This window comes from Peromyscus eremicus, chromosome 8a (genome assembly GCF_949786415.1).
Source record: "Peromyscus eremicus chromosome 8a, PerEre_H2_v1, whole genome shotgun sequence".
NCBI classification, from domain to species: Eukaryota; Metazoa; Chordata; class Mammalia; order Rodentia; family Cricetidae; genus Peromyscus; species Peromyscus eremicus.
This window is the reverse complement of record NC_081423.1, coordinates 76,795,582-76,817,005: the sequence shown is the minus strand read 5'-3', so window position 1 is coordinate 76,817,005 and position 21,424 is coordinate 76,795,582. Positions and strand designations below refer to the sequence as shown.

General features: G+C 40.1%; 1 protein-coding gene across 5 annotated transcripts in view; it reads right to left on the bottom strand.

Annotated features, from left to right (window-relative positions):
* The window catches only part of Spag9 (sperm associated antigen 9), a 134,390-nt gene that overhangs the window by 98,837 nt on the left and 14,129 nt on the right, over nucleotides 1–21,424 (bottom strand). For all 5 annotated transcript variants that reach the window (XM_059271540.1, XM_059271537.1, XM_059271539.1 and 2 more), the window contains exon 2: nucleotides 10,336–10,456. In XM_059271540.1, the coding sequence (XP_059127523.1) occupies nucleotides 10,336–10,456 (121 nt within the window). The remainder of the gene's footprint in view (nucleotides 1–10,335; nucleotides 10,457–21,424) is intronic.

Here is a 21,424-nt window from a genome sequence, read left to right as displayed (position 1 = left end):
AGTCCATATAGTGAGATCCTGTCTCAAAAATAAAGCTGGAGAGACGATTTGCCAATTAAGAACACTGGCTGCTCTAACAAAGGGTAGATAGATGGCAGCTCACCATCTATCTGTAACTCCAGTTCGAGATCTCATACCCTCTTCTGACCTCCTCTGGTACTAGGCACACAAGTGGTGCATAGTCACACACGCAGACAAAACACCCACCAACTCAGAATTAAAATTTAAAAAACAAAACAAAACAAAACAAAAACAAAGGATTCTCACTCATAAGAAGCAAGTTAAGAGTTAGAGAAGAGTTTTCAAATAGCTTAAAAATCATTGTCACCTAAATCTTCATCTCCATCATCACAAAAAGCAATTAACACCGTACCTTAGGGAAAGTAATCTAAACTCAGGAGCTGAGTAGAGGGCAATCAGTTCCAGAGCAAGCAGCCTAATAAGAAGTTCTGTATCTGTTCTGAGTGCTAATAAGTTGTTGACTAATGTCCCAAATCAGAAACTGTGACAGCATATAACTACCATGAAGTACTAAAAATGTTCAGTCATAGTCCTTGACCAGCTTCCTTAAATATATTCTAAGAAAATTGTAACAAGAGGGGAAATCTATAGAGTGAAACAGTATTTACTACAACATGCTTCATTTTATCAGGGGAGAAAAATGTCCATTTAAGCCAGCAAGCAGTCGAGGAAGCTTTGGGTTTTGTTTGTTTTGATCCCCCTGTAAAGCTTCCCAACCAGTGAATTACAATTCCTACCTGGCTCACAATCTCACAATTACCTTTACCTTGATTGTGTGTGTTTTTTTTTTCTTTTTTTGAAACAGGGTTTCATAGAGCCCAGGATGGCATATCTTCTAGATGTTCAAAGTATTCAGACATTTAGAAAATTGACTAGGGGGCCAGGTGAGATGGCTTGGTGAGTAAGGGCCCTTGCTTCACCAGCCTGATGACCTGAGTTCAATCCCTGGGGCCCACAAGGTGGAAGGAAGAAGTACCAAGTAACTCTTCTGAGTTTTCTGTGACCTCCACATGCATGATGTGGCACACACTCATGCACACATGAATACACACACACACACACACACACATATTAAATAAATGTAATTTAAAAAAAACTTTTTAAACTGGGCAGTGGTGGCACACACCTTTAATCTCAGCACTCGGGAGGTAGAGGCAGATAGATCTCTGTGAGTTCAAGGCCAGCCTGGCCTACAAAGCAGTTCCAGGACAGCCAGAGCTGTTATACAGAGAAACCCTGCCTTGAAAGCCCCCCACCAAAAAAACCCACTTTAAATAATTGATTAGGGCTGCCAAAATATCTGAGGGGGTAAAGACATTTGCTTTGTTAGCCTAGCAACCTGAGTTAAGATCCTCAGAATTCATACAAAGATGCAAGGAAAAAGAACCCATTTAACACAGTTGTCCTCTTACCACCATGTGTGCTGTTTGCCCAGTAACAAATAAAAATTAAGATAAATATATATGTATACATATGTGTATATATATATATATATATATATATATAATAAAAATTATACAGTGAAGAAATACTTAAGGTACAAAGTTGAGTGTTGTAAAAAAAACAAATAGAATAACTAGAAGGCCATAAACCTAAACTTCTCCCCCCCACCCCCCAATCCTCAATAGCATGATTTCTTTGAACACAAGGGCCTCATTCTTCTGTACCATAACAAGATTGTAACCACTGTGGAATGCTAGACATACTGTAGTTCATACTTAACTATGCTTAAATGTTTATATTTGCTTGACTTGTTCAATATGTGGCTTATAAGACAGAACAGTCATTAAGACAGAAACAATGAATGCAGAAGGTATTTTCTGATTTAAAAAAAATACTGCCACACTATAAATGGCAAAGTTGATTTGCTGTCAAATTCCAAATTGGACTTCTTCAATTTCATATTTCTTACACACCATATATAGTTCAGATTCCTCTTGAAGGATCACGAGATGTTAATCAGCAGGAATATCACTGTTACTCTTGGAAAAGAACATAAAACATTTTTCAAAATGCTTTGCTTATGTAGGATAAATAAAGACATTTCAAGTTAGTTCAAAGTTTGAGAGAAGAACAACCAAAAATCTCCAAACTCAAGCATTACCACAAAATTGGGACAAAATTTTTAATAGACTCAGCTTTTCAACATAGCTAAGTCATATTATATTATCACTATCTGATAAGGTCCACACTATCAAAAGCTGTAAAGGGGGCTGTTGAGTTGGCTCAGCAACTGCTGCCAAGCTGATGGCCTCATTTCAATTCCCAGGACCACACAGTAGATGGACAGAGCCAGTTCCACAAGTTTTCCTCCCATCACCATATATGCACTGTGGCACACATGCACACCCCCTTTATCCAAATAATTGTGATTAAAAAAAACTTAAGCGGGGCTGGAGAGATGGCTCAGAAGTTAAGAGCACTGGCTGATCTTCCAGAGGACCCGGGTTCAATTCCCAGCACCCACATAGCGGCTCACAACTGTCTGTAATTTCTGTTCCAGGAGTACTGACACCCTCACACAGACATACATGTAGGCAAACATCAATGTATATAAAATACAAATAAATTATATAAAAAAATTTAAGCTGTGAATACCCTTTAATTCAATTTCTGTTTCTTTACCTTTTCTTGCTTTCATGTAGAAAAAAAACTGCAACCAAAATTTCCCCTTTTAAAATAGGAAATGGTCTTCAGAGCAGAACTTGGGAGTTCTAATGACTACTTTTAAAAGAATATACGCCTTGAAACACACCAACCAGGACTGACACACTCAGTAATTTACAATTAGAAACTTTCCACTGTACAGACAAAAACTAAAAAACTGAAGCCAATATGGTACTGCACACCTCTAATCTCAGCATTCAGGAGACTGAGGCTGGAGGGATGGAGAGTTTGAGGCCAGCATTGACTATATCTCAAGACCTGTGTAAATAAATAAGACATAGTATGACAGTCTACAGAAATTTTCATCTCTTAAAAAGCTCTTATTCTTAGGCCTAGATTACCAAGGGTATAAAGCACTAATGATACTAATAATTAGTTTTTGCCATCATCTTTTTAAAAATTAAGGGGCTTGGAGCTAGAGAGATGGCTCAGCAGATTAAGGTATGTGCTGCCAAGTCTGACGACTTGAGTTCGATTCTTGGGGCCCACAAGGCAGAAGGAGAGCACCAAATCCCAAAAGTTATCTCTGATTTCCATATGCCTGTCATGGCACATGGGCACAGACACACGCACACATACACATATTCTTGAAGGTTTTTTTTGTTGTTGTTTTGGTTTTTTCTTTGTTTTGTTTTTCGAGACAGGGTTTCTCTGTGTAGCCTTGCGCCTTTCCTGGAACTCACTTGGTAGTCCAGGCTGGCCTCGAACTCACAGAGATCCGCCTGGCTCTGCCTCCCGAGTGCTGGGATTAAAGGCGTGTGCCACCACCGCCCGGCCTTGAAGTGTTTTTAATTAAAGGGCTGAGCCAGTAAAATGGCTCAGCTGGCAAGGTACTTGCCACACACACCTGATAACCTGAGTTTGATCTCCAGCACCCACAGGTGGAAAGAGAACTGACTCCACAAAATCATCCTCTGACCACACGTGTGCAACAAACATTCATCTCTCTCTCTCCTCTCTCTCTCTCTCTCTCTCTCTCTCTCTCTCTCTCTCTCACACACACACACACACACACACACAAACACACACACACGCGCGCGCGCAAATATCCTTTTTTTTTAATTAAGGAGCTGAGTTGGGGAAACAGCTCAGTAAAGTGCTTGCCTTGCAAACTTGAATATGTGAGTTCAATTCCCAGAACTCAGGTGAAAATGCTGGGCATGAAGACAGCACTGGGGAGGCAGAGTCAGGTGGACTCTTGAGGCTCTCTGGTCCATCAATTCAGTCTAATTGGTGAGCTCTAAGTAAATAACCATGTCCCAAAGGAGATGGATAGCATTTCTGAGGATGACATCCAAGGTAGTTCTCCAGCCTTCCAGAGGCATGTGTAAGCCTCATCAGTGAGGGCATGGGCCTTAATCCCAGCACTCAGGAAGCAGAGGCAGGCAGAGTTCGAGGCCAGCCTGAAGCTACACAGAGAAACAATGTCTAGGAGGGAAAATGAGGTATTTTGATTCATTCAGGAAATTTGGGGGAGATAAAGCTAATAAAGCTCTACCACCGCCACCACCCCCCAAAAAAGTGAAAATATTTTTGAAAAAGGAAAAACTGGCCAGGCATGGCGGTGCAGTGCACACCTTTATACCAGCACTCAGGAGGCAAAGGCAGGAGGATCTCTGAGTTTGAGGCCAGCCTGGTCTACAAAACAAGTTCCAGGACTGCCAGGGCTGTTACACAGGGAAACCCTGTTGTGTGTGTGTGTGTGGGGGGGGGGCGGGGGGTAGGGACTGGGAGCTGAGAATATAGCTCAGTTGGTAGAATGCTAGTCTATCATGCATCAGGCCCAGAACCACATAACCCGAGGTGGTGGCATACAAGCCTGTGACCCCAGCCCTCTAGAGGGAGAAGCAGGAGAGTCAAGAGTTCAGTGTCATCCTTGATTTCAGCCTATTCCTAGTCAACCTGGACTACACATAAGACCCTGTGCCAAAATAACAAAAGATCAAAGGGGACAGGGGACAGACAGACTGCCTTTTATTGCTGTGATACAAAGCAATTACCAAAAGCAACTTGGAAAGGTTTTATTGGTTTAGTCATCTCAATCACAGTCCATCACAAGGAGAAGTCAGGGTAGGAACTTGAGTCAGGAACAGAAGCAAAGACCATAGAGGAATGCTGCTTACTGACTTGCTCTCCAGGTTCACTCAGCCCACTTTCCTCCACAACCCAGGACAACCCGCGCAGGGGTGGCACTGCCCACACCAATCATTAATCAAGGAAATGCCCTACAGACTTGCCTACAGGCCAATTTGATGATGGCATTTTTCTCACTTGAGGTTCTCTCTTCCCAGATGACTCTAGCTTGTATCAAACTGACTAAAAACTAGCCAGTACATTTGACCCCCTGGTCAACTTGACATATGTCACTATTGAATCATAACTTTTCCTTTCTTGTTTATCACCAAGATCTCATACTAATATCACAAATATAAAACACAATGTAACTTTCAAAGTTCCAGTCTTTAAAAAATTGAAATACTAAAAGTTCAGACTAAAATATCCAATGTTTCTTAAAGTTCAAAGTCTCTCAACTGTAGGCCCCTGTAAAATCAAAAATAAGTTACATCCTTCCTATTCCAAGAGGGAAGAACCAGGGAACAATCACAATTAAAGTAAACACATAAACAAACAAACAAATAAATAAAGTGAAATCAAGATTCAGCAGTATAAATTAAATGCTGTAACATGATGACTGGCATCTGGGATTTACTCACAATCTTCTGGGCTCCAAAGGGTTTGGGAAGATCCACTTCTCTGGCTTTGCTATCCTCAGCACACACAGCTTGTCTGGAAGGCTCAAGTTGGCTCAATGCTACACCTGCCACTGTCCTTTAGTGGCTGTCCATTGTCCTGGTATCTACAATATGCCAGGGGTCTCCACTACAGCTGCACACCTTCACTAACTGCCTCTCCTGGACTCTTTTCAGGGACTCCAACCCTGCCACACAGTGCCAAGCCTCAGACTCTCTCTATTATCCCTTCAATCCTGAGGTTTTTCTCTGCAACTGAGGCTGTACCTTCACCAATGGCCTCTTGTGGCCTCTCTTCAGGGACTCCAACCCTGCCACACAGGGGTCAAGCCTCAGCTTCTCTTCATGATCTCTTCACGCCTTCAAAATCATTATCAAGTTCAGCGGCCAAACTGAGATGCAGCCTTGCCCCTATGGATCACAGCTTCTGTGTGCTCATCATGAGGAAATTTTTACTTCCCAGAAGATTTCACCTCAATGATGGTCATTTCTTGTTAGTCCCAGCAGGGTTTTCTATTGCTACAGACAATTTCAATTGTGCCAGTGAAGCTAAGGTGTAGTTTTCAGTGGTGCTAGTCTCTTGTTAGTCACAGCTGATTCTTGAGCCCCAGCTAAGCAGAAACCACAGATTCTTTGTTTGTTTTTCAAGACAGGGTTTCTCTGGTTGGCCTGACTGTCCTAGAACTTGCTATGTACTCCAAGCTGGCCTCGAACTCACAGCAACCTACCTGCCTCTGACTCCCAAGTGCTGGGACTAAAGGCATGTGCCACCACCACCCAGCGAAACCACAGATTCTCAATTCAAATCTCTCATACAAGCAGCTCTGATAGAAAATTTGTGGTACTCTCAAACTTTCCTTGAAACATCACAGACCAAGTCTCTATTGTCTGCATTGCTCTCAGCATTCTTATCTTCCAAAATTCTCACAAGAGCTCATTAAGCTCTGAGCACTCAATGGTTTTTCTAGCCCACTGTTCCAAACTCCTTCATGATCCTCCTTAAAACTACACAGTCAAGTCTGTCACAGCAATACCTCATAATTCTGGTACTAGTTTGCTTTTTTATTGCTATGACAAAACACCATGAAAAAGCAACTTGGGAAGCAAAGGGTTTATTTGAGTTACTCAGCCCAATTACAGGTCATCATGATGGGAAGTAAGGGCAGGATCTCCAAGCAGAGGTCATGGAAGAATGCTGCTTACTGGCTTGCTCCCCAGGGCTTCATCAGCTTATTTTGTTATATAACCCAGGGGTGGCAGAAATACACATAAATTAAAAAAAAAAAAAAAGATCAGCGGTAGTTAGTGGTAGACAGAGTTCCAGCACCCAGGAAGCTGAAGCTAATGTCTGAACTGTTGAGTATGGTGCCAATGACATAGACCTGTAATCCCAGCACTTGAAAGAGGATGAAAGGAGGGAGTAGATTCCAAGTTCAAGGCCACAATAGTGAGACCATGTCTCCATGCAAGAAACAAAACAAGTTTTCAATCTAAATTAAGCTCAAAACTGTTTTTAATATTTGTAAAGAAATTCCCCCTTCCTTCTATAGAGTATAGTTTTATTAAAACACTTAATTTTAAAAAATCTTGGAATAAAATGCAAACATGATAATGAATGCTTCTGAAGAAAGAAATGAAAATGGACTCCATAGTACATGACAATTCCAAAATGCTGAGTGTGATTCACCAAGCTACAAAACAAACCTAAAACAACGAAAAGGTCAAAACTGGAGACACTCAAAACATGCTCCTGTATTGAACACTTAAGAAGTATGTCTTAAGGCAGAGGCAGGTGGCTGTCGAGGCCAGCCTGGTCTACAAAGCAAGTTCCAGGACAGTCAAGGTCATTACACAAAGAAACCCTGTCTTGAAAAACCAAAAAACAAAGTATGTTTTATTTATATTCATTAGAGAGGAGAAAAAAATTGGCTTTTTTTTTTGTTTTTTGTTTTTGTTTTTTGTTTTCAGTGATGAAGAGGGAGAGAGAGAATCTACTGCATCTACCTTTTCGTGGAAAAACAACAGTATCTCCTCTCAATGTCAGACAAAATAAAATTTTGATTTCAGAGGCTGGAAAGACAGTTCAGAGGTTAAGAGCACTTGCTGCTCTTGCAGAGGACCAAGTCTGGTTCCCAATATCCACGTGGTGGCAGTTAACCTGACATCCTCCCTCAGGCACCAAGGTGCATATACATTTATCAAGGCACACACACACACACACACACACACACACACACACATAAAAATAAAATTTTAATTTAATGCAATTTTAAGTATAAAACAAATTTTTCTCTAATTTTTTTCTTACAACAGAAACAGATCACTTGATGTCTAAAAAGATTTTAGACAAGCAATTCTTTTTTTTTTTTTTTTTTTAGTTTTTTTTTTTTTTTAGTTTTTCAAGACAGGGTTTCTCTGTAGACCAGGCTGGCTTCTAACCCACAGAGATCCTCCTGTCTCTGCCTCCCCAGTACTGGGATCAAAGGTATGTGTCACCACCACCACCCAGCAACTAGCAATTCTTTTTCAATTAAAAAAAATAAAATCTACTGAAAACTTGGTACTTTGTACAAATCAAAAAAAATTCATTAAGAAAATGAAATTTTGCTTGGTTCTGCTATGTCTTTATCGTATAGTTCTAGAATACTACATAATTCCTAATATAAAGGTATAATCAATTTAGAATTAAGATATCTTCTGTAATCCAATTGTTTTGAGCATGGTGGTTCACACCTGTATTCCCAGCACTTGGGAGGCTGAAAAGATTAGGGTTATGTTCAAGGCCAGAATGGACTACATGAGTTCCAGAAACCTAGGCTACAAAGTAAGACTGTCTCAAAAAAAAAAAAAAAACCCTCAAATTTTCTTCCTCTTTGAGTATAAAATGTTCAACTCTTAAAGTGTACCAAATGCTACAGCCACAAACTGTTCCTCCAGCTGTGTGGTTCACAGTATGATTCCAGTGTGTAGTAGAGCCCACCACAAGTTCTCTAAGTGCACAGCCATCTATAAGAGAGTCTACAGCAGAATCAGAAACCACTGACTTCTTCTTAATTAACCAAGGGAGGCTGTAGAACTCTTATGCATCATCAAGCCTAAAAACATGAATCAAGGGATATAGCTCATTGTTGGCTCAGGTTAGTTTCTGTAACCAAATGTCTATTGGAACTCCACAGTATCTGCAAAAGAGCCCTGTGAATTTTTGGATTGTAGTGCTTGAGCTCCAAATTCCTACTGTTATGCATTTAGCTCAATTAGGCCCTTCTAGAGTTCTAAAGGATGCACTTAGTTCCATTCTCACATGTACCTCACTTTCTGGTGTTGAAAGTTATCCGTAAGGACAGGCAGTTCCTTAACAGCAGATATCACAACTGGGTATGGAGGAACACACCTAGCACTATGAAGGAGAATGTTTGCAACCAGACTAGCTATATGCATAATGAGACCTCTATCTCAGAAAAACAAAACATAATAGCAGGTATTGGTATAAAGCCTTAATGAGTGATGTGAGAAACATAACATAAAATGGGACATGGGCTGGTGATATGGCTCATTTGCCACCAAGCCTAATAACCCAAGTTTGATCCCCAGGAACCACATGGTAGAAAAAAATAATTCCCCTAGGTTATCCTCTGACATCCACATGGACACCATGCCATGTGTGCCCTGCCCCCCAAATAAATACATTTTAAATTTAAAGAGAAAAGGGATCATGAAGTTTCTCACCACTTCTTTTTATAATTTCTACCACTTCTTTTTATAAATTTCACTTTTTAAAATTTGTTCATTTTCATTAGGAAAAGGCAAAATTATCCATGAAAATTGAAATAATTTAAAAAGTAAAAAATAACATGAAATTGCATTAAAAATGAATCTGAGGGGTTAAAGAAATTGGCTCAGCAATTAAGAGCACTTGCTTACTGCTCTTCCCAGAGTTGGGTTCTCAGCATGCACATGGTAGCTTACAACCATCCCTAATTCCAATTCCAAGGGATCTGATGCCCTCTTCTGATCTGCAAGGACACCAGGCGTGCACACAGTACACATATACGCATGTAAGCAGGCAAACACTCACACACATTTAAAAAAAAAAACAACTAAAAACAATTTTAAGTATTTTTTTAAAATGAGATGGGCGGTGGTGGCACACTCTAAACTTTAATCCCAGCACTGGGGAGTCAGAGACAGGTGGATCTCTGATCTCTAGACTATAGAGCAACCCTGTCTCAAAAAAAAACCAAAAGAATCTGAAAAAAGGAACATCTCTTTCCCTAAATTACCTTTACTTTTTCAACAAAAAGGAACAAAAAAAATTTCAGTCACTTTTTATACATACTTCAAGGCTAGTTTCTCTCTATTGGTAAACTTCAAAGCAATACAGAAACAATGGAACTCTGAGCAGAACTGCTCCACATATGGGTATCTGCATAACAAAGACAGCAGAATGCTAACTACAAACAGGCAGACAGCACAACTGAAGACATCAGTCTAGCAGGTATCTCTGACTCAGCCTTTTCTACATATCTTGGTGTCATATGAGATGGGAACAAAAAGGAATTAATACCAGCACCCCAATCTCACACTTGATTCTGTGATGACAATTTCGAGCACATATTTGGAGCCCTTGTCAAATGTCAGGGTGAGTCATTCACTGTATAGGAGTCCACTCTTTTTTTTTTTTTTTTTTTAATTTATATTTCATGTATGAGTGATCTGCATGCCAGAAGAGGGCATCAGATCCTGTTATAGATGGTTGTAAGCCACCATGTGGTTGCTGGGAATTGAACCCTGGTCCTCTGGAAGAGCAGCCAGTGCTCTTCACCACTGAGCCATCTCTCCAGCTCCAGGGGGTTCACTCTTTAATGAGTACTTATGAGGAGAAAAGCATTGTACTTACTCTGGTCAGCATAGTTTTTTGCTTTAAGTTCAAGTTGTCTGGTTTGAGATTCCAGAGATTCCACTCGGGTCTGTAAATCCTTCTTTTCCTGTTCCTGAGAGTCTTCAAATTCAATGAATTTCTAATAAAGAACAACAACAGACATTTTCAGTATTGAAATGAAATCTCTTTTATATTTTCAACACCTGTACTTCAGAGATAACTATTAGTGGCTGGAGGGATGGTTCAAGGTCCAGAGGACCCCAGTTCTAGTTCTAGCACCCACATGGCAGCTGGTATCCTTCTGGAACTTCAGTCCCGGAGGATCCGATACCCAATTCTGGCCTCCAAAGGCACCAGCACACATGACGTATACAGACATACATGCATGCAAAAATTCCAACACCACAACAACAAACAAGAGCTGGCAATGTGGCTCAATCAAGCCTGACAACTTGAATTTGATTCCCGGGATCCACATGGCAGAAGGAGAAAACTAACTCCTGAAATTTGTCCTTTGACCTGTGCATGTAAGCTATCACACACAAAATAAATTTTTAAAAGAATTATACGTACGTGTGTGTGTGTGTGTGCGTGTGTGTTTGTGTAAAGTATCTAAGAGATCTCAAAATCATGAAATTGAGTTGATTATAAGTTTCTCTAATAATTATACCTAAAACCTCCAAATACAGAAGTAAAAATATAACTATTTAGTTAAGGTGTTATCATTTCACATAATAGACATCCCAAAGGGAATACATATATTCCACTACAACTAAATCTTTTAGTATACTTGCATATTCATTGAGTTGAAAACAAATCTTTAATCCATAGTATGTACAGAAGATACAAAAGAATAACAGAATAATTCATATTTGCTAAGTGATTATTTAACAAGAGATATTGGGGTCAGGGTGTAGCTCAATAGTATTGTGCTTGCCTAACATATAGGAGGTAGGGGTTCTATTCACAGCATTGCAAAAAATAAGTAAATAAATAAGGAAAGATCAGCAATAAGTAATTTTGTGAATTTATCTGATGTAGGTTTAAATAAAAAAAAAAAGAACCGGGCTAGAAATAACACTACCAATCAAATATAATTTAAGAAAAGATTGGTTAAATGAAATCATTAAATCTCAGTCTCCATCTTAACCGCTAGATCAGCAGTGTCTGACAACTGGTTTCTTCTTCTGTTTGGCTTTCCTTGTTTCCCTTCTATTTTCTGGTTGCTCTTTCTTGGTGCTCTTTCTGGTTACTTCTCAATTTCTTCACATTGAAGTGCTCCACCCTTAGACACATTTTCTGTTCCATTTTTTTGTTTCTTTGTTATAATTTTAAAAACTTATCATATAAGTCTATGCACATGTGTCACTACATGCGTGCTGGAGGTTGGAGAACAATATTGTGGAGTCTATTCTCTCCTTTCACCTTTAGATGAGTTTTAGGGATGGAACCCAGGTCTCCAGCTTGCATTCTTGCGAAGCAATGCTTTTATCTGCTGAGCTATCTTAATAGCCCAGTAAATTGTTTTTTGAAGCAGGACCTTACTATGTTGCCAAGGTAGCCTAAAGCTCACAATCCTCCTGCCTCCTGGAAATTGAACTCGGGAGTTCTGGAAGAGCAGGAAGAGCAGTCAGTGCTCTTAATCTCTGAGCCATCTCTCCAGCTGGAGCTCATCTACTTTCATGATTTAAATGATAATTGTATGCTGACAGTTTCTAAATTTCTATCTCTAGTATAAACCTAAATTTCAAATGTGTATGTCTACAGCCTATTTACTGGGCAAAATCAGTTAGATTCTAATAAACACCTTAAACTTAGTGTGTTGAAAACCTACCTCATCCTCTCTTGGTCTCTGATTCATTAAGTGACTGCATTCATGCCTAGAACTTTAGAGTCAGCTTTGACACTTCTCTTTCCTTAATAACTCTTATCAGATCTATCATCAAGTCTGACTCATATCTCACTCCTTTTCATTATCTCCATTACAAGTTTGAGCTGTGCCACCATTATCTACTGTATGAATTATTGCTCTAGCATTCACCTCTTGAATGCTCTCTTCACTTTCACCCTGATCCTCTAGAATGCAGAACAGTGAGGAGGATCCTTTTAAAGGAAGTCAGACCTCATAGTTTAAATTATCTACTACAGAGCTTACAATGGGCCTCTTGGAACCCACACAACCTTTTCCCACCATCCTACTTGTTTGATATCACGCACCTTGTAAGTATCTGTAGTATTCTGAGGCTTAGGGAGTGAGTAAGCCTCTGCACTTGTTTCCTGCTATTTGGAATTCTCCTACCCAGGTAACTAATGGCTTGCTCCCTCTCTACTGCCCTTCATGCCTTTGTTCAGGCATCACCTTCTTAGTGAGACCTTTCTCATCTCCCTATCTCCCCTCCTTACTCTTCTTCAGAGCAATTATTCCCAAACCCCATACTAAAAATTTTAGTAATTTACCTTATTTACTATGTGCCTATTCTTGCCACAATGTAGGTTCCATAAAGGCATCGCTGTATGTCCTGATGTAATGCTAGCGGGAAAAGTAATGACAGCATACAGCAGGTTCTAAAATGTTTGTTAAAGGAATCAATAACAAAAGTTGCAGAGTAAAAACTGAAATTTATATAGAAAATGTTATAAATTACAAAGAGAAACCTTATGATTTACTAGCTGTGGAATATAGCTCAATAATAGAGCACTTTCCACAGAACTGACCAAAAGCAAAACGAAAAAAACCAAAGAACCACAAAACTGAAAAGAGAAAAATTAAGTTTCACTAAATACACACTCCTCCCTACTAGTCCCTTCCTTTCTTTGAGTACTCCCCTTCTGCTTTCAAGCCACATGAGTATGTATGCAGTGAAGTCCATGTTCTGCTGGAGAGAAAACGGGATCTTCTAAGTTTCTTCCTCCCATTACCTTCCCTGGTTTCCCCATCTCCTCTCCCTCTAAATCTCTTCCTCTTCCCTCATATCTCCCTTATATTTTCATCTCATAGATCTGTACATACGTACATATTCACATTGAAATCTAAACTTCACAAATGAGAGAAAATGAGATATTTGTCTCTGTGACTCTGACTTATTTCACTTAACATGATCTTCAGTTCCATACAATTTCCCACAAATAACACAATTTCCATTCTTTTTTATGGCTGAATAAAATACACACATACACTTTTCTTTATTTTTTCATCTATTGACTGGTTCCATATCTTAGTTATTATAACTAGCATAACAATAAACATTCATTGGGTTTTTTTAATTATTTAAATTTATTTTATGTGCATTTATTTTATTTTATTTTATTTATTTGGTGTGAAGGTGTCAGATCCACTGGAACTGGAGTTACAGACAGTTGTGAGCTGCCATGTGGGTGCTGGGAATTGAACCCGGGTCATCTGGAAGAGCAGCCAATGCTCTTAACCACTGAGCTCAACATTCATTAGTTTTAAAATGCATTTTTTTGTTTTTGGAGACAGGGTTTTACTGTTGTAGCCCTGGCTGTCCTGGAACTCTCTCTGCAGACCAGGCTGTCCTTGAACTCACAGAGATCCACCTGCCTCTGCCTCCTGAGTGCTGGAATTAAACGCCCGTGCCACCGCCACACAGCTTCAAGTGCAATTTTTTAATCCTTTACTGACTTTATTAATCCTTAAACTTTTTCTTTTCTTATTTTTTTCTATTTTGTTTGTTTGTTTCAGGCAAGATCTCACTATGTAGCCTTTGACCATATAGAACTACTATATATTTCAAGCTGGCCTCAAACTTGAGGCAGTTCTATTGCTTAGGCCTTGCAAGTGCCAGGACTTTAAACACAAGCTACCACATCCAAGCCAAGCTTTTCAATCACTACAGAAAACACTTTTCTGTCTAGACACAATGTCTTCCTGTGAGAAAATTTCTCTCCCTGTTTCATGTTAATTCTCTTCAGTCCATGTAATCTGACTGGTAGTGACTCTGTCTCCCTAGGGAGAGATAACCCAGACTGCTCAAGGTCCTTTCTGGGACATTGGCCAATTATTAGGAAAACTACTACCTCGTTTTTTTTTTGTTTTTTTTAAAAAGTATTGTGGTTGTTGTTGTTATTGTTGTTAATATAATTATTGGTGTGTGCACATGTGCGTATGTGTGACTGTGATGTATGGAAGAAGGAGCTCACATGTGTCACAGAATGCAGAGGCCAGAGAACTTTGTGGAATCAATTCTTTCCTTCTACAAGGTTCCTAGATTACAGAGATCAAACTCAAGTTGCAAGGCTTACTGCAGCAAGTGATACACCATCTCACTAGCCCTGTGGCTCTTATAATCTATATATAACAGCATTTTGTGCAACATAAATAGGATTTTAGAAGCTTCACCCTAATTCACGTTTTTGTTGTTGTTGTTATATGCCACCATACCTGCCAGCCAGAGACGTTTAAAAAAAAAAACTCTAAAAGATGCTAATGTTTTAATATGACTTATCCTCTTTCCAATGGCATGATTTTATAAAGCTAGTCACCCTGAAGTATACTTGGCTACTGGCATCAGAACAATCACGGTGAAGTGAGAATTGACAAAATCATGGTGAGAAGAAAGCAGTTTTTCTAATTACTAAATGACTTTACCTCTGGGAATTCTGGCTGTCTACCCCCGGCATAACAGTTTGTTGTACATTTCTAATATGCTATAGCATAAATCCTCTCCCTATTCCTCTCTGCCTCTGTCTCTCTCATACACTCTTTTGAGTAAGGCAGGCAAACAATAAGAGCCTGTTAGTGGGAATTTTCAATATGTAAAATAAATACATCTTCCACTAGACACCCTTTTCCATCTTAACAGCTACCAGGTCAGCAACAATATTGATGTAACTTCAGACAGAAGTCTTCTGGGAGCAACTAGACACTGCTTTAAAAAAAAAAAAAAAAAAAAAAGGTAGTGGACAATACCAACTTATGTCAGGATCTAAAAAAGAATCAGCTTTGTGCCGGCCGGTGGTGGCACACGCCTTTAATCCCAGCACTCGGGAGGCAGAGCCAGGCGGATCTCTGTGAGTTCGAGGCCAGCCTGGGCTACCAAGTGAGTTCCAGGAAAGGCGCAAAGCTACACAGAGAAACCCTGTCTCGAAAAACAAAAAAAAAAAAAAAAAAAGAATCAACTTTGTGATGAAGCAAGATGCCTCTATGCCCACCTGGCTTATAGGGGACTATTTTGCCCTACTGTTCTATAGAAAAACAAATGAATTATTTGAAAAGGCAAACTCTCAAAGTTTAAAAAGAAAAAATCCTCAGAGACTGCTGTTCTCTAGAGTAAGATGCAGGAGGCCAACAAAGGTTGGAGAGTCCTTTAAATAGTACTTTGAGTATAACAATTGTCTAAAAACTAGCACCACCAAATAACAGGCTTACTTGCTGCCAGACATCCTCCAAGACAAACACTCTGACTTATTCTGTAGAGTAGGGGGAAGAAATTATTCCCATTATATAATCATTATCCATTTTAGTTAATTCCACACCAGCATGGAATATATCATACAACAACAAAGGTGAATCTCAGCATATCAAAGCCCCATCTCAGAAAACTGAAAAGGTAACGTTGGGTCTGGGGAGGTAGTGGGCAAAGTACTGGTTGCATAAGCCTGAGGACCTGTGTCCAGATGCCCAGGACTCACCACAACACTAGATGCAGTGGTTCACGAACAAGCAAATACTCAGAGCATACTGGTCAGGCAGTCTAGACAAATCAGTGAGCTTCAGATTCAGTAACAGACTCCTTAAAAGACAAGTTAGAATTTATATTGCTTCAACTGATGTATAAAGCCTTTCCCCCTACAAATAGTTCTGGGTTGGGTTTTTTTTTTTTCTTTTTAATATGTTTGTCTTCATACTGGGGAATTGTGAAAAATGTTTTAGTAAGATTTTTGCTTCAGTGTCTTTAGGAAAACAATTAAGCCCTAAACTCTGGTGCTATATACAAACAAAAAAGGTGGAGAGTGATGAGGAAGAAACCAGGAAACCAGGATATCAACAGCATCTGACCTACACACACACACACACACACACACACACACACACACACACACACACACACGCACAAACACACATGTAAAAAGGGGGACAACAACTACTGCACATTAAAGAAACTTTAAAAAGTATAATTATATGGATCACTGTCTTTGGATTTGAACTGAAACACCAAACTCCATACAATCACACTTTTAAGACAACTGGGAAAAGGTAGACACTGATGAACTGTATGGCTCCAGGCATGGTGGTTGTGATGGTCTGAATGAAAATGGCCCTCATAGGCTCATATATTTGAATGCTTGGACATTGGCAATGGAACTGTTTGGAAGGATTACAAGGATTAGGAGGTGTGGTTTTTCAAAAGCCCATGCTAGGCTCAGCTGTCTCTCCTCTCTCTCTTTCTAGCTAGTTCTCAGATACTGCTCCAGTGCCTGTATGTAGCCACGCTATTTGCCCTGACAATAATGGACCAAACCTCTGAAACTCTAAGCAAGTCCCCAATTAAATGTTTTCCAACAAAAGAGTTGCCTTGGTCCTGGTGTCTCTTCCCAGCAAAAGACCAGGGACTAAGACAGTAGCTCTCCCCTGTAATCCTAGCACTAAGGAAGCTGAGCCAGAAGGACTCTCATCCGTTTGAAGCCAGTCTAGGCTGCATAGTGAGCTTTAAGCTAGCATGGACTATTGACTTAGACTTTGTCTCAAAAAACAAACAAATGGACAGTATATGGGCTGTGCCTGGTGGTAAAGGCCTAGAGTCACAGCTACCGAAGAGTGTGAGGCAGAAAGATTACAAGTTCAAGCAGACCTTGCCTGTGCTGCACAGTGAATTCAAGGCCAGACAGGGCTGTTACTGAGAGTCTGTTTAAAAGTTTAAAAAAAAAAAAAAAAAAAAGCAAAAGGTGCTAGGTAAATACCATAGTGACAGACTGTTTGCCTACCATGTTATTCAAGGCCCTGGACTGAGCCAAAACAAACCCAAAAAACAAACAATAACACTCCACTATTCAGAATAATCATTTCTCAGCGGTGGTGGCACAAAACTTTAATCCCAGCACGTGGGATGCAGAGGCAGGTGGATTTCTGTGAGTTCGAGGCCAGCCTGGTCTACAGAGCGAGATCCAGAACAGGCACCAAAGCTACACAGAGAAACCCTGTCTCGAAAAACAAACAAACAAACAAACAAACAAACAAAAAAGAATAATCATTTCTAACTTGTAGGCCTGATAATGGTATGAGTTATTATTTTTATACCCTAGAGATACACCAGTATGTAGACTTTGGTATGCTTTATAGTGGAGTTGGGCTTAGTACCACAAACCTATAATCCCAGCACTAGGGAATTTAAGGCTAACATGAGTTACATAATGAGACCTTGTCTCAAAAAAAAAATTATAGTGGAGATATAAAATACAGTGAGTAGAGGCCCACATGAAGCAGTATTAATTTAATGTTAAATTGTTGAAGCTACCAGGTAATGGTACATGCCTTTAATTCCAGCAATTTTGAGGTAGAAGCAGTTGGATCTCTGACTTCCAGGACAACCAGGGCACGCAGAGAAACTCTAATCCAAACCAAACCAAAACAAAATATCTGTTCAAGTTAGCCAGGCGTGTTGGCACATGCCTTTAATGCCAGCACTCTGGCTGGGTGGTGGTAGCACATAATCCCAGTACTCCAGAGGCAAAGGTAGGCAATCTCTGTGTCTGTGAGTTTGAGGCCAGCCCGGTCTACACAGCGAGTTCCAGGACAGCCAGAGCTACATAGAGAAACTCTTGAAAAACAAACAAACAAATCTCAGCACTCTGGAGGCAGAGGCAAGTAGATCTCTGAGTTCAAGGACAACCTGGTCTACATAGTGAGTTCCAGGACAGCTGAGGCTACATGGTGAGACCCTGTTTTTTTTTTTAAAAAAAAAAAAAAACAAAGAAAGATAATTAACGGTTATCAGGTTATCAGACGCTTGAAACGACAAGCTGAAAACAAGAGAAACCAAAACTATTAGGAAGAGTGGAAAGGGAATTCAGAGGAAAAAGACAAAGCAGGGACAAATGAAAACTATAATTAATAGAGTCAAAGACAGAAAAGTCACTGCTTCCATAGAACCAGAACAGTAGGCTATTTTTAAAAGAGGGAGGGGAAGAGAAAACAAGAATTAAAAGGAGCTCTCAAAAATCTAAAGTATAAAGAAGAAGCAAACATATTTTCTTTCTTAAAAACTATTTATTCCTTAGGGTAACCAGTTGACAACAAGAAATACATCTTCATAAGAAAGCCTAGCTGTCATGTGCTGAAGGAAAATAAGTCCGAATAGCACCATTTCCCTATCCTCAATCAACTAACGGGAAATATTGGGTTACTCTTCAGATTTTGCTGGGTATCTCATAAACACTATTACAATCAGTCTTTTAAACCAGACTTTCTAATTGCTCCCACCTGAATGATGATTTTAATGGACTATAATAAAAAGGCTATCAAAAAAGCATAATTCGGGCTGTTTGCAAAGACACACACACACACACACACACACACACACACACACACACACACAGTGCTATTGTGTTCCCCAAAATATTGTACACCCTAATAAACTTATCTGGGGTCAGAGAACAGAACAGCCACTAGATATAGAGGCCAGAAAACAGTGGCACACACGCCTTCAATCCTAGCATTCCAGAGGCAGAAATTCATCTGGATCTCTGTGAGTTCAAGGCCACACTGGAAATAGCCAGGCATGGTTACTCATGCCTTTAAATCCCACGAAGTGATGGCAGAAAGCAGAAAGGTATTTAAGGCGCGAGGAAAAGGAACTAGAGCTGGTTAAGCTTTCAGGCTTTTGAGTGGCAGTTCAGCTGAGTTCCATTTAGATGAGGACTCAGAGGCTTTCAGTCTGAGGAAACAGGATCAACTGAGGAATTGGCGAGGTGAGGAAGCTGTGGCTTCTTCTGCTTCTCTGATCTTCCAGCATTCACCCTAATACTTGGCCCTGGGTTTGTTTTTATTAATAAGACCTTTTAAGATTCGTGACACACACACACACACAAACATGAGAGAGAGAGAGAGAGAGAGAGAGAGAGAGAGAGAGAGAGAGAGAGAGAGAGAGGAGAGGAGAGAGAGAGAGAGGAGTCTAAATAAAAGAATGTAAAAGCAAATAAATAAAGTAAACATCCATTACTTGCTCACACAAACAAACAAAAAGGTTAGGAACGGAGAGGCCTGCACCTTTAGTCCCAGTACTAGTGTATCTGTGAGTTCAAGATCAGCTGGGTCTACATCACTAACTCCAAGAAAGCATGGACTACCTAGTGAGACCCTGTTTCAACTCCCCCTCACCAAAACCTCTGTAATTCAAACTAGGCATGTACATTCAGGTATTGGTTGCTACCCATTGATCATATAAAACTGAATAGGAAATTGATAGGAAAATAGAATTTATCAGTAAATGTGAGAAAGCATATCAACTAAACTAGGGACTTGGGAAAAGCAAATCAAAGCAAGAGCTATCTTAATATAAAGACAGAAATCAAGTCTGATAGTGCTGAATGTTTCCAAAGATGGAGGGAAACAGGAGCTCTGATAAACTTTTTAATTTTTTGTATTATTTTATATGTGTGTGTGTTTTGCATACATGTATGTTCGTACACCATGTGTGTATCTGATGCTAGAGAGTGTCAGATCCCGCCGGGCAGTGGTGGCGCACGTCTTTAATCCCAGCACTCGGGAGGCAGAGGCAGGCAGATCTCTGTGAGTTCCAGGACAGGCTCCAAAGCTACACAGAGAAACCCTGTCTCAAAAAACCAAAGAGAGAGAGAGAGAGAGAGAGAGAGAGAGTCAGATCCCCTTGGAACTGGACTTACAGACGGTTGTTAGCAACCATGTTGGTACTGGGAATCAACCCATGTCCTCTGGAAGAGCAGCCAGTGCTCTTAACCACAGAAATGGAAATCCCTAGCCAGGCTAGGCTTGATGGTGCATGCTTTTAGTCCCAGCACTCAGGAGGAAGAGGCAGGCAGATCTCTGAGTTCAAGGCCAGCCTGGTCTACAGAGCAAGTTCTAGGATAGCCAGGGCTGCAAAGAAACCCTGTCTCAAACAACCAAAAAAGAAACAGAAATCTCTGTACTCCTTTGACAAGCAATGTGGCCATATCTAACTAAACTTACAAATCTATATTCTAAAATCTGGAATCCAGCTCCTTTTTGGAGCTCTTACAAATATAACAAATGTTATTACAGAAATAATTGTGGTATATAATATAATGGTATAGAAAATAGCTTTCATTCTCAGAGAAATGGAGTCAGGCATAGTAGCACATGCCAGTAATCCCAACACTTAGGAAGTCAGCTTGAACTACATAAAGACTACTTTAAAAAAAGGGTGGGGGTGGGGGTTGCTGAACAGATGGGTCAGTGGTTAAGGTACTGGTTGCTTTTCCTGAGGATTCAAGATTCAATTCCCAGCATTCACCTGGTAGTTCATAACTGTCTGTAACTCTGTTCCCAGGGTATCTGATACTTCAGGCCTATACAGGCACTGCACGCTCGTTGTGCACAGGTAAACATGCAAGGAAATACTCATACACATAAAATAAAAATAAAACCTTAAAAACAAACAAAGGATAGGACCAATGAAATGACTCAGTGGGAAAAGGCACTTGCCACCAAGCATAACCACCTCAGTTCAATTCCCACGACCAACACCATGGAAGAAGAGAACCAACCCTTTAGCTGTCCTCTACCTTCCACATGTGCCCTGGACACCATACAGTTAGCAACAGCCAGACAAGCAAGTGGAAGAGAAGGAATGATATCTAGTAGAGACGCAGACTTTGCTGTGTTGAGACAAAAGGGCCAGTGTGATGGTCCAGTGGGGAAAGGAGCTTTCCACTGATCCTGACAACTTCAATTCCATCTTTGGAACCCACATGTTGGAAGGAGAGAACAGACTCGCCCAAGCTGTCCTCTCATCTCCACAAACAAGTCTTGCACCTGAGGGTATGTGCACTCTTACGTGCGTGCGCGTGCGCACACACACACAATAAAAATGTAATAATCAATAAATAACAAAATAAAACCCAGAGAAAAAGGAAGGTAATATTTTGAAAT